A 14,537-nucleotide genomic window follows, 5' to 3' on the forward strand; every position below is an offset into this window, starting at 1 on the left:
GAGAATCACAAACTGTTCATGCAGCAGTGTCATTTTTACTGTATCTGCTCAGGGTACGTGCCTCGATGGTGCGGTGCGGCTCTGACCGCTACGCCCCGAGGCCCTGCTGTGTTGAGGGTAAGAAAAGATGAGCCCGTGGAGCGAAACCCATGGAGTCCTGAGTGATCTGGGACCCATCGGCCGAAACGCCGCAACCCCTTCGTTTCCCTTTTTTTTTTTAATCAGTAAAGATCTACATATAATCCAGATAGCTGAAGACACAAAGTAACACACAGTTCATCACCACGGCTTGGCTTCTGTGGCTCCGTCGCTAAGCAGGATTTCTGTAGCGCCCAGCGCTGTCCAGCAGGTGGCACAATGGCCGTGTGCACCGGACTGCAGATTCTGTTCTCGGCAGCCTGACCCCTAGAGGATCTTGGGATTTTTCGCAATCCGTAGCAGTTCGTGCCGCTTTCTGTGGGTCGTCTCACCTGAGATCGGGGTCAAAGGTCTCCTGTGACCGGATCAGCCCGGAGCATCTACCGGTGGTGCCGTAGCGGAGGGCAGGCGGCGTCAACGACGGAGGAGCTTTGACCGACGCCGGAGACGAAGCACAGAGGACGGCGTACGGGTGTCGTTGAGCGCGACAGACCGGTTGAGCTCGGAGCGAGAGAGAGCGGCGAACGAGGGCACGTCATCCGCAGCGATGGCTCCTTGCGTCGGTTCACGCTCTCGATTCGTTCGGTGTCGTGTCACGGAAGCCCTTCATCTGTCGCTCCTTCACCTCTGACACACAAACAGGAAAAAACAGGTCACGTGACATCATGTCCGCTTCTCTTAAGCCTGCGCAGATATAATGCCGGGAAAACCCGAAGCTCCGGGCCAGAAAAGGCCAACTTTTTTGAGGCAAGAGAGGTGGCGGCAAGAGTCACGGCTGAACTTCTTCACCAAGTTTACGCACGCCCCACAAAAGAGCGGAGAGTGTGCGTGCGTGTGTGTGTGTCTTGTGCCCACAGGAGCTGATCGAAAGATTACGGGTTATAACAAGAACGAAAAAGATGTCACCCCTCCCCCACCTGCTGCGTGCACTTTCGGGTCAGACGGCGGAGGGGAGCGTGAGCATCTCCCCACGGCGGGACGAGTCTGCTCTCTATGGGATGCGTGGCGCCTCGTGGAAAGTGCAAAACTACAGCAGTGCTCTGGTTTCTTACCCCGTTTTCTTTGCAGCTCCAAAGTCGCTTGTACCAATAAGGTGCGGATCACGAAGATATCGCTTGTGTTACGTGGTGTGAGCATCATGTGTAGGGCTGTAACAAACACAAAACACTCTGCAAGGCTTCTTACATTTCGTAAACTTTGACCTGCATCAAAGTTAAAACCAGTTTAAAATGACATGAATTGAAGAAAGACCTTGATCTTGGAGGCGACTGAATACGAACGTATCATTTCTGCACTCGTAGCATTCGGTGATTATTGATCACACAAACTCGCCAACAGCAGACACACACACTGCAAACGCTGTGGAAGTGAGTCCCGTTCAGGTGGTTCCGCACTCGTGCTCTTTGGCTCAGCGGGTAAATGCGGCTCTCGTTCGCTCCGCTACAGGTGTTTGGAGTGCGGGAGGAAACCAGAGCACCTGGGGGAAGCCCATGTGAATGCAGGGAGACCACACACACACACACACAAAGCGAGCTGGATGCAAACCTACAGCCCAGAAAGTGTGCGGCACCAGAACTACCCGCTGTTACGTTTAGCAAATTTTCTCCATACGTTCATACGTCATATTTTGGTCCAAAATGCAGTTCCTTTTACTGCCGCATTTTTGATTTGCTTGCAACTTTCTTACATTCATGCTCCGTTTTTTACATCAGATTTACACTTTAGTTGGAGCTGTTTGTCTGGGCAGTGTGTATTTCTGACTTTCTATTCCTCATTGCTCTGAAAAGCTTTTTTCTTTTTTTTCTCACCAAACACTTTCGTTTTTGGTCTTGAGAAACACTCTAAACCGCTGCGAACAAAGCCCTTGTTGACCGTATGTCACAGAAATGTCCCAAGGAGAACATCTGCACCGAAAGTCCCGGGAAAGCACACGGAGCGTGTGTCGAGAGCCCTCCGTGGTTTCGGGGCAACGTTCCTGCCGTGCCGTCTCAGAGATCCATCCCCGTCTCGTTCGTGCGGCTCCTGCTCCGGCGCTTCGACGTCTTCCTCGAAAACGTGCTCCTGTTTCCGAAGCGCTCGACGCGGCGACGCTGTATAAACATCACCGATTCCACCAGGTGGCGTAGTGGTTGGAGCTGCTGTCTTTGGTTTCGGAGGTTGCAGCTTTGCATCCCACCTTCTGCTGTGCTCTCCTTCATCAAGGTACTTACCCTGAAGTGATACAGTAAAGCACAGCTGGCAGTACAGTATGTACAGGTAAATCAGTGTAAATAACACTGGGGATGCCTATGGATCAAAGTTGCAGATAAAAGAAACAAATGCAAATACGAGACCCGAATAACCTGAATGTAAGAAAAAACTGTGCCACTCTGCCAGTACTATGATTAATTGCAGCATTATCGTTGTTAAAATAATATCATTTTCACTGCTAACTTTCCCTAACTCAGTTACCGAGTTACCCGTGTGGGCTTATCGCTTTACCCGTTTTTCCAGTATGAGCGGAGGGTAAACCGCTAACCCTAAACCGATGCATTCCCGCCGCTCGTACCGTATGTCGCGCACACCGAGAAAGCGGATATTTCTTGTCTTGTCTTTAATTTGCATATTTTCACCTGGACAAGTGCGACTTCTCTTATCTCGCGACCTTTACGCCGTCTCGCACGCAGTCTTCTCTGTTACTGGGCGATCTTCTTCAGCACGTCTCGTGGTGCTCTTCACTCCGTCTTGTAGCGGATTGACTGAAGTGCCAACAGTGTATAGGCAGCAGGTGGCATAGTGTTCAAAGCACCAGCCCTCCCCTCACAGGTTACACAGGTTACACAGGTGACTCCCACCTCCTGCTCTAGTACCCTGGATCAAGGTACTTACCCTGGATTTGTAGAGTAAAAGACCCCCAGCTGTGTAGAGGGGTTAGTAATTTACAGTTGATTTCATTTTAAAAAGTGTCAGTTAATTAATTATAAATTGTAATAATTTGCTTTCGGCCTCAGTTTGTAAAAGGTTAATTTCGCTTAATGCTGGAAACTCTCTCTAACCCCATGTTGATCTCATGTTTGCTGCAGGGCGCTGTTGAACACCATGCCAGATCTTCATCCTGAATCTATGTACGAACTATTGTCCAGGTGGAACCCAACGCTGTGAATCACCTTAAAACATGAAACATAATAAAAAATGTTTACTCATCAGCCCTACACCCCAGCAAGAGCACTGTTCTCTTCCACCTCTGGCTGCTTGGAGGTTCCACTCACTGGGGTCCAGACTCAAAAGTCCGTAAGTCTTTGGTAAGGCACCAGTATAGCGGAACAAAATCCTTTTATCCCTCAGAGCTACCGAATCCCTCCCAGCATTCGAGAAGGATTTCGAGGCAATCTTTTCAGAGCCACTTCTCTCCTGATCTGCTGATAGCTATATAACTGAGTCCAGCACCATCTGCTATTATCCATCCGTTTACGTTTCCACTGGTTAAGGAAGTATAGACCTGTATCAAACCACCGCCAGTCTAAGGAGGCTTGTATTTGGTATACAAAGAATTAATGATAACTGCGACACGGTGGACACGTGTGATGATGGTCATGTGCCAGTGAGGACAACGTGTGCTACCCAGTTGGTCCCGCTTTCCAGGAACCTTCTTTTGCTTTTCTCTCTTTCTGTCGTCAGCCATGGGTGAAACTGCACACGCTGAAGGTTTTTGAGATTTAACAGGCCCACTTTTCTGGTTTTCTTTCTCCACCCCACTGCCTTTCATATCCTTCTGGTAAGACTGCGGTGGGGAAGTCAGGGAAACCACCATCTAGAGGTATGGTGGGACAGAAACCATCAGAGAGACGGGTGGGGAGAGAAAGGGCGAGAGATGCCGTGTCAGGGGGCTTTGAAAGAACAGCTGTGTGCAGATCGGAACTTTCACATCTTTACACACGCATCAGATGTTGTGTGTCTTCGCCTGCCCCTCCACACACGCTGACACATTCACGAGTGCCCATCATCTCAGTGTCTGCACAAGACCGTACAACCCTGGCCTTTGACCAACCATAGTAAATGACCACTTTCATGGGGACAGTGTGGGAGGGGGGTTTTTCTCTCTTTTTTTCTCACCTCCCCCAGTCACCCCAGCGCCGGAACTGACACACTCTAAGTTAGACAAGCTCAGAGTCTGGGAGAGCGGCTTTTTCCTCTGTCTATTTATATGTTAGTGCGATTGCTTCAGAACCACAGTCATGCGCACAGGCGGACATTACCAATAACTAATGATGCCCTATGGTACGCAGTGTTCCACTGAACAGTGATATCGTGTGAATGTCCTTGTGTCACTCTGTCTAGGTTGGTGAGCAAATGTAGGTGTACATTTCTGTTCTTTTTTACTTTGAACAGTATGTGTGAGTGTGTGTGAATGTAGATGCGTTTGTCACGTACGAATAAGTCAGCAAGGGAATGAGAGATGGAGCGTGTGACCCCAGTTGGTCAAGAGCTCTGAAGAGGTCCTTACATGGTTTCTCAATGGAGTGGAGGATCCTCAGTGGAGGTGCTAACCCAGGACTGATACAGCTGTATAAAGAAGTAAAGTTATGATTTCTCATGGTGTAATCACTTTGTGTAAAGGTGCTGGAATAATCGATTAATTTTCATCTCCTTCACTGGTTTCTTCTTGATCCTTCCAGTTGCCTTTTACAGTCGAATAGACATCGGTGGGACTTTTGGTTTTCGGTATTCCCTTTTCACCTCCATTGACTGATGTCTCTAGAGTGTCATGCCAGTGGAACGAATCTGGAATAAATCATAACGATGCGCACTTTTCACACACAATGAGGGCTGTTGGATGGATGGCAGCCAACCAGACTGGAAGCCAAGGAATCAGGCACCTGCACACGTGGGAGAGCGGCATCTTTATGCCTGCACCTTCACGGAGCAATATCGAAAGCAAGTGATGCACCATGGATGGAGGAGATACCGGGTTCCTTACTGCCGTCTTCAAAAAAAGCACAACAAGAAAGAAAAAAACAATGTTTGAGTATGTTGGAACGAGAGTGAGCGAGAGTGAGAGAACGTAACAAAAAAGCGAGGCAGGAAGTGTCATGCTCGGGGACTTGAGCCAGTCTGAGGGCGTGGCTCCCTGGTTTAAATAAACCCTCTGGGTCACTCAGGATACACACACACACACACACACGTGCGTGCGCACGCGCCTGCCCTGTTCTGCATTTCTACTTGTGCTCCAGGAAACACTCGCCCAGTTGTGAGTGTGTGACGACACAGCACATAACTGACGGGGTGAAGGCTGAGGCTTCGGTGTTCCCCCGCTGCTCTGCCGCCGCTCATCGCTCTGAAATGCGCTCCCGTGCATCGGCACCCCCTGCGTCACGAGGACCCCCCGCTGCCGCCGCCACAGACTGAACTGAAGCATCTGCAAGCTCCTTACTGCTGCCGCTGCCGCTTGGCATTCCCTTCAGCCACTCTCTTGCGATGGAAGACGGCTCTCCGTGCCCCCAGGTGTTTGTGGTGGACAGTCAGGCAGGTGCCTCACGGCCCTTTAGCCCCGCCCCCCTGCGCCGCGGGGCCGGGAAAGCCTGGCGGCTGCTCTGGCTACTGGTGAGCCTGTTGCTGCTTGGCATGATTGTCGAGGCCTTCTTCATCTACCAGCTGTACCAAAAACCTTTGGTGAGTACCACCCTCCATCCCAGCAGCAGCGATTCGCTCACCTTAGTCCCCACTTGTAATTACTGACCTCCCTGCACACCTCACACCGCTTACACACTTTCACTTCGCCCCACTCACATCTTGCAGCAATTCAACTCTTAGCTCCTTGCTAAATAGACGAGCAAAACTCTCTGTCGGGGCAGCAGCTGTTCAGACCCGTTTCCTCTGGACCGAAACAGGCCGGGTTCAAATCCCACCTCCTGCTGCAGCACCGGTGATCGAGACACTTACCCTGAACCGGTACGGTAAAGATGAGCTTTTGTGCACAAGCGATTGTATGTTATAGCAGGTACATGAATGAACGGAAATGTCTCGGGATTAAATCTCACACCTGCGCTCTTCTGCACCCGAGAGCATTGTCTGTCTCTCATTTATCACTGCATTCATCTTCAGCCCATGTGTGGTAAAGTACACTGGTTCGTACTGTGCGATGTGACGCACTGACTGTACTCCACTCTAGAATCATGTGTCTGCACCCGAATCTCTCCTCGGGCTCCTGTGATGAACTCTGTGCGTTTTTCTCCCACACGTTCCACACTTTGGAGGAAAGTGGCTGCTCAGTGAGTGCAGGTACATGTAAATGAGGAAGTGTTTAAAGCCACATTACCTGGTCATGTATTTCTTCGAAAAGTACAGTACTTTCAATAAAGTTCTGCTGCTTTCCTCCAAAGTAAGTTACGGCAAAGTTAAGCTACTTACTATGATTCACCCACTTATAGAGCAGAGTAATTCTACAGTATCAGTTGAGGGGAAGAACCCCCACGAGGGGCTCGACAGCAAGAGGTCAAATCTGGACCCGGAAGGGATTCGACCCGGCCTGTATGTGGTTGTCGACCGCACAAGATTTAAGAGTCCGAGCTACAACGGCGGTAACTGAACACGATTCAAAGTTCTAGAAAGTTCTGTCTGTTGTTGTTCCTCCGCAGTCATCGGGTCGGTAGCTGAGTACCGTATTGTACTTTCACCTTGCACAAACAGTTCATACGTTTAGCTTTGCCATTTCGGCAGCAGTCGTGTTTGCCACTCGACCGCAGTAGGAAACATAGGAAACATTTGGTGCATCTGAGACCCTCACTGAGGAGAAGGCGCCTCGGACACCTGCGCTCGTGAAACGGCTTCCTGGCTGGGTGTCGAAGGTGCTGAGATCTGTCCCCCACAGACGCCCACGCGCAACCGGCGCTCAGCGCTCAGCGCTCGGCGCAGCAGCCGGAGAGCTCGGGGTCACGCCAGGATGCTGTTTCCGGGCCTCAAGCGTGCACCGCGGCACCGGCTGTCGGCAGAGTGGCCGTTAGGCGATGGGCTCCCGACCTGCAGCCTGTACAGGTCTGAGGCTCCAGCTCTAAGGCTTCTGGGATTAGAGGCGGCTGCTGGCGGCAGGTATTTCAGTTTCCCCCTGTGCTACACGCCATGATGAAAAGCAGCAAGAGGGAGGGCACTGGCCACCTTAGCATGTTGCTAAAGACGCCACTTGGGGGGGGTCACAGAAAACACATAAATGATGCACTTTGCCCAAGAGGAGGTTGAGCAATGACTGCAGCAGGAAAGAGAAGTCACAGAAAAGCACACTATGCCCATGTTTTAATGTCTGGGCATGTTTTCAGAGGGAAGAGAAGCAATTCCTCTAAATTTTGCACTCCGTCATTCGCGTCTCCCGTGGATCAGAACCGCTCTGCGTCGAGCGTGACCTGGGCGTGAAGCTTTGGCTTTCAACAGTGCACCGTGTGGAAACGGGGCTCACACGACCACAGCCGCGCACACAGGGCTGTAGCAGGTGCGCACTGCTATTCGCTGTATCTGGAGCAGCCTACCAAGGAAAGCACTGCAGGCTTTCGCTCTCACGCACCTCAGAGCTGCTGAATCCTTCCCACGTTCAAGCCCATCTCTCTGAGAGCCATTTCTCTTCTGACATCTCCATAAATGAGTCCGACACCATCAGCTGCGATTATCTACGGCTTTGCTGTTTGAATGTCTTCTTCTGTCGGAGCCGCGGGAGGGACGTGAACCAGCAACGTGGTGGTGTCTCACACACACAAGCTGTGCGTGCGTCTAAAGCTCTTTTCCTCCTGTTGATGCAGCTCAGATTTAACCTGAGTTGTACATCATTCTGGAGAAAAGCATCCTATAAATGAATAAATTAATGTGTAAATGTAAGTTAAGACCCGTGCGCTGCTTCCTAGTGGAGACCCTCCATTGCTACGTTCACTGCCTTCTTTGGCTTCTGCTGCGCTCTGCTGTAGCCGTTAGGGAAACTTATTGTAACTAGACAGTTATTAACTCATTCAGTGTATTTTTATAGAGCTCTGGTCACACAGCGACAGAGAGCGGAACACAGGAAGAAGGTAAAGAAACACATGAAACAGTTGACTGTATACCGGAGTAATACTGCGTCCATGCGGTTATTAGAGCTATAAGCTTGTCTACTGGCCCTGGAGGAAAGAAACAAAAACTGAAAGACGAGGGAGAAAAACCTCTGGGGGTCCAAGCGCCAGTGGCTGACCCCCCCTGACCCCCAGCATTCTAGATTACACAAGACTTTTAAGTCAATTTACAATTAACAATAACTTTGCAGCCGAGCGTTAACTTGATGTCCCAGTTCACGCAGGGATGTCTCGTCCGTCATGGCGGGGAGTCATCAGCCCCAGTCATCATGGGCTGCCGGTATCACTTCTACCTTGGGAGTTTACCCTGCTGCTCCGCGGACAAAGATACTTCGTTCACGCTCTTCCTGTCAGAAAGATGGTAGATGAGTAACGCAGCTGCGTGACAGCGATGCTCTGAGCGAAAAGCCCGGCTCGGTGGGGACTGGCAGTTTTGGTGACTGTCTGCTCTGGTTTCGTGTGTTTTCTCTGTGCTCTCAGGGAGTTTTGGGGGCTCCTTATAACTCTCCCCTTTAATTCTCACTTCCTGATTCACAGGTGCTTCTTTGTATGAACATTGACAACCAAAGACACAAACCTTCTCCTTCTTCTTCTTCTTCTTCTTCTTCTTATTATTATTATCATCATTAATAATAATAATAATAATAATAATAATAATTTATCTGATGCTTTTCTCCCGTCACATAATATTAAGAGTGTACGTAGCGGTGCTCACAGTGATGTACCAGTTCATGCAACTGGGTCATCTTGTGGCAAAGAGCTAATTTTGGAGAAAACAGACTGTGCCCTTTACCTGTCCTATAACTGCTCCTCGTTCTTTTCTGCAAAAGTCTAACTGCTCGGCAAGAGAATAAACGGATTCCTTCTTAACAAGGAAAACTACCCTCTATGTCTTACTTCCACGTCTCTTTTTTCCTCTTCTCTCTTTCAATTGAATTGAAGTGGAACGTGTGTGTGTGTGTGTGTGTGTGTGTGTGTGTGTGTGTGTGTGCGCGTGTTCGTGCTCATAACTGCTGACACACTGTTCTTTTGCAGGGAGACTCCGCCTCCACCTCCGCCTCTGCCTCTGCCCTGAAGGGCATTCCAGGTGCGTTCGCTCGTTCTTTAGGGCTACGGTCTGGTGAGTGGAGAAGCTCTGCACCTCCAGCTCTCCATCATTTCTCTTCTCTACATGGTTTTCAAAGTGAGGGGCAGCGTCTGACACCTAAAACACCTAACCCAGCTGAACTGACGCTTCACCTCACATTCTATTACAGATAAATATGAAAACGAAGTTCTCTCAAAAACAGCGAGGACACCTGTGAAGCCATCCAGACCTTCAGCTCACCTCACAGGTACGGAGCGGAGCCGCGGGCTGCTCCTCACGACTCTCTATAGCGCTTCGGCGCCTGTGGTCTTGCGCTCACAAACTGTTTCATGTAATTGTTAAAAATGACTGAGAGAAATTCCCTCATTCCCCTGTGGAGCCCACTTTCAGGACTGGCTTCTCCTGCTTCGAAGGGAATCTCCATTCGAGTGAGAGGAAGGACTTTCGCGAGCAGATGGAGAGCATTGAGCACTTGGAAATGGGCCCCCTTTGAGCGTGAGAAGAAACACCTGAGTCACAAAGTCCGAGCCAATGAGTTCTTCGGAGTGACAGAGAGTATCTGAGCCTCACGGTAAAACACAGAGCCAGAGAGTCAAAGTCAACGAGTGTCCAACTGAACCGGGATTTTTGAGGAAGGAGGTCAACAGAGTCTGAGCGTTTAGCCGAGTTACGTACACTGTGTTTTATTTATTTATTTTTATTTTTATAGAGCGCTCTTCTCACGCAGTGACACAGAATGCTTTAACACAGGCATAAAGCAAGAAAAACAGATACAAACAAAGAAGACAGTTGACTAATGGCTACCATAATGAAGAACTTATTATAGCGCTATAAGTATACCTGCTGGCCACCGGGGAAAGGAACAAAAACTCCCAACTGAAGATTGAGGGAGAAAAAAAACCTCTGGGGATCCACGGGCCAGTGGTTGCCCACCCCTCCTGGGCATTCTAGAAAATAGCAATTCGTAAGTCAGTGTTTAACAAGTAATGATGATAATGTTGGTGAATGGCATCTTGGATCCCCGACTCTGCATGGAACGTCTCGATCGTCACGGCAGGTGGACATCATCCTCTGTCAGCACGGGATTCGTCTGTCGCCACTGGCCAGCCTCCTCAGGTCTTATGTAGCGAGGTAGCGCTCAACGAGAAGAACGAACAGAGTTAGTAATTTGTTACTTAAGTAAATTTAATACGCATTTTTACAAAGGTGATAAACAACCAAGGCAGATGTAATTACATTTCGAGGTGGAATGCCTGAGTGAACATGTAAGTCTTAAGTCCGGATTTGAAAACAGAAACAGACGGGGCATTTCTGACAGTAACTGGTAGACTCTTCCACAGTGTAGGTGCTCTATAACTAAAGGCGCGACCTCCTACTGAGGTCTTATTGATCACAGGTACTTTAAGGTAACCTGCATCTAATGAACGGCGATATCGTCCCGTGTTAGCAGAGTCAAGGAGTCAGACAGTGAGCTGAGTTACACAGAAGGGTTTTCAGCTTGACTCTGTGCTCAGCTGGACTCAGACACTCTACGCAACTCAAGGATGAACATTTGAGTCTCTCTAGGTTCAGCTCAATTATAGAGTTCATGTTTGAGGGATTGTGAGAAGGTTCACACAGGCCTGATGGAGAATAGTGTGCGTTTCTGCCATCATATGAAGGCCATCAACACTGAGACTTGGTGTGTAGAGGGAACAGTGGTACAGTAAACAGAGTAAATCAGTGTGAAGAGGTCAGGCCAGGTCAACGCCCACAGTACTGAAGACAGCCCAACAAGTGTGTTTTCAAAGTTCTTTCAAAGTGCTTAATTCACAGCTACTGTAGGAAGCGGTCAGAACATGGGATAGGGAACTGCTTCCCACTCTCAAGATGCCACGTTTGAATCCTCGACCTTGCTGGACTACGAGTCAGGGTCTCCTCGATTGAAGTACTTTTCAGGAAACAGTACGGTAAAAACGGTCCTGCTAGTGATGTGTAAATGATCGTCAGTCACTTGCTGTCCAGACCATGAAGAACTTTCTCTCCTTCCACTGCAAAAGCAGGATGTGCTGTGAAAATACAGTGTTCGGCTCATTCCATCATGCGGAAACGAATTTGGACAGAGCGAGGGGTCCCTGTTTCACTCTGTTTTTCACTCTACTCTGTTTACATGAAGCACACATAATACGTAAGGAAGACGCATTGTCCACGAGTCGCTCCGCAGACTTAACAAAAGTACCTCGGAGGCTCTGGGATCTGCAAGTGTTTTATGTTTCTTTCAGCCGTGTTGTTCATGTTGTTGTTGTTGTTGTTGTTGTTGTTTTGCGACTCCAGTTGTTTGCGACGCAGATGAAGCCGAAAGACTTTGATTGCAGCGGAAAGAAGCTTGAGAGGTTTCTTGTGGAAAAAACGCTCACTCATATGAGTCTTGGGCTTGAGATGCATCAACCGCTTCCTTTTCTGCTGTGGTACATGTTCTGCAAGCTCGAGCGACTTGCTACAATCCAGTGTCAATTTCAGAATGTGTCACCCTTCTCGGCGTGAAGAGAGCGAAACGGCACCGTGGCCACGGTTTCAGGAGACAGATTAGTGTCGCATTACATGTGTGAAGGCAAATGTGTAATAGTCTGAAAAGTAGAGCTGGGCAGCTCTACACGTCTGCTGGGAAACGGGCCTTTATACGCCCGCGTCGTTCCTCCAGTCCAAGGTGTGCGGCCCGTTCCTCCCTCGTTTCCGACGCCGCGTTTCGAAGTGCTCGTTCCACTTCTTTGGCGAAAGCCTTTCATTCCCAGTGTAGATTTCCCACAGTCACGAGTCAGTCGGTGGCGGACGCCGCAGCAAATATTGGACGTGTTTCAGTGCGATTTCAGCCTGCTTTAAAACGTAAAATACCGCAGTAAAATCTAGAAGGACCGGTGACTGAACAAAGACGTCCTGCGGTCCAGTTCTTGTATTTATTTTAAACGTATGATGTGTAGCGGGTGACGTGTGACCGATATTAACTCGGGCTACAGTCCACACCTTTGGGTTCGTCCTGTGCTGGACGTCCTTTACAATTTGTCCTCCGAAGTGAGTAGCCATGGCAGCTTTGTACCCTACCTGCACAGTACCTGCATGGTAAGTTTTGGAAGGTGCTGCTCAACCAGATGTGTCATCTGCAAGGAGAAGGCCGTAACTGCCGTGGTGTCTGCTCTTCTCGAGGGCTTAACAGCAGAGCCTCTCTTGGGAAGGAAAGTATGAAAGCACCAGTTAGTTTCCTTCACGTCAGGCCTCTGTCTGTGAGCAACGGCTCTACAGCATCCTTCATGTGGTCGCACCATCGACACCAGCCTTCACACTCTTTCCTGCTCTCTGCATTTTCCTTCAGGGATTGCCATTGACGGCATGCTCACCTGGAGGGAGTTTGGAGACACATTCATCCATGGGATGAAGCTCAAAGAAGGTGGGTTATTGGTGCAGACGGAGGGCTACTATTTCATCTACTCCAGGGTGCACTTCTCTGGCGCTGACTGCTCCCTCTTCAAGCACGTGGTGCAGCGGTACACGCCGCGTTACAACGGCCCCTTGGAGCTCATGAAGGCCAAGCACTTCCACTGCCGAGAGAAGGAGAAGAATGGAATAGACACGAGCTACCTGGCAGGGACATTCCACTTGTACAAAAACGACAGCATTGTGGTCAAGGTGGAGAAACCCTCCCAGCTGCTCTACCAGGAGTCGTCGGACAACTTCTTTGGCGCGTACATGATTTAGGTCGGCGGCAGCTTTGTGGAGCGCTCAAGAGCCCCACGGAAGCATCGTCGCCTGGCCAACGTCTCCAAAGACATTCGCAACGTGCTCCTTTTCTGTCCACGGACGATGCGGCTGGACGTAATTCTGTCCGCAGCCACATTCGGGCGGGAGGCGAATTGCCAACGGATCTTTTCTCGTCGCTTCTTGGAAAGCGTGCCCTTGGAGCACTTGGGGAAGAGGCTCTGTAGTCGTCGCCGTCGCTCGGGCGCAGAGGGCTATACCTCCCACGTTTCGAACACAGTGCTTCACAAGGATCTTCTTTAAGCAGGACTCATGGCGTGAGACGACCAGCTCCTCCTTTTCAGTGTTTTACTTATTTATTTCCAGTGGCCCTTTCTAGAGTTTCTGCAATGTCTTGAGCAGAGTGGACGCAATGGCCGCTGGACTCACTCCGCTCCACTTCCACCATGTTTACAGCTCGCGTCTCCTTTTCCTGGCTCTCGGAGGCAAACCTGTATTATTAACCCGTTACTCACTGATTCATGAAAACTTTGGGAATTTTGGTGTTTTTTGTATGAGCTGTAAAATGTGGTACTGCTGGACCAGATGCCATTTAAAATCTACAGAAATGCCAGTGTATTAAATTACGGTAGATTATAAAAATGTCCCTCAATACATGACGATAAATATCACCTGATATTCAGGTATTAAAAACCGATACTGTTTGTCGAATGGCTGCGTGATTCGCTGGAAGCAACAATGTTTACATCAGCACTGTTACTGGCTCTTGGGAAATAATAATAATAATAATAATAATAATATTAATAATAATAATAATAATTTCATTTTCTTGTGTGATTGCAGGTCCCACTGTAATAATAACAATGGACAGTTTGCTCAGTACTGACAATGTCTATTCACTTTCAGTTCAGGTACTGAAGTTCACACCAGAAATGGACTTTAGAAATAATACAGGGCAGCACTTTTGAACCTGGAACACTGGGACATTTATTTTGCACTTATCTTTTCTTACATGTGATTGTGAAACCCGGCAATGCTTTGAAATTGTTGTGTTTATTTATGCAAAAGGGCTTCTATGTATCAGCAATGTATATATAGATATATACTTATACATTTTAAATTCTCTTCTGTAGTTTATTAAGGTTATTAAGAAATATTTTTGTTATTGCTATTGCTGTCATGGTAGAATAAATAATTTAAAAAGACTAATGACATGAAGGAAAATAATTTATTATGAATCGTATTGTCACACAAATGTTCCTCTGTTGCAGGAAAAAGGCATCAGTAATAGAGGAAGAGCTTTAGACACACACACACACACACACACACACAGCTTGTGTGTGAGACACCACCATGTTGCTGGTTCACATCCTTCCAGCAGCTCCTACAGAACAAACATTCAAATAGCAATAGATAGATGATTGTATTACATGGTGTTGGACTCACTGAAGGAGCTGTCAGGAGATAGGAGAGAAACGGCTGTCTAAGAGATGGGTGTGAGACCCTTCTTCAATGTG

General features: G+C 48.7%; 1 protein-coding gene across 1 annotated transcript; it reads left to right on the top strand.

Annotated features, from left to right (window-relative positions):
• Nucleotides 1–5,298: 5,298 nt before the first annotated feature.
• On the top strand, nucleotides 5,299–14,140 carry LOC108919731 (tumor necrosis factor ligand superfamily member 14-like). Its single transcript, XM_018727966.2, has 4 exons — nucleotides 5,299–5,787; nucleotides 9,240–9,291; nucleotides 9,461–9,538; nucleotides 12,638–14,140. The coding sequence occupies exons 1-4, from the start codon at nucleotides 5,593–5,595 to the stop codon at nucleotides 13,018–13,020; spliced, it is 708 nt and encodes a 235-aa protein (XP_018583482.1). The 5' UTR covers nucleotides 5,299–5,592; the 3' UTR covers nucleotides 13,021–14,140.
• The last annotated feature ends 397 nt before the right edge of the window (nucleotides 14,141–14,537 follow it).

The sequence above is a fragment of the Scleropages formosus genome, chromosome 1 (assembly GCF_900964775.1).
Source record: "Scleropages formosus chromosome 1, fSclFor1.1, whole genome shotgun sequence".
Lineage (NCBI taxonomy): Eukaryota > Metazoa > Chordata > Actinopteri > Osteoglossiformes > Osteoglossidae > Scleropages > Scleropages formosus.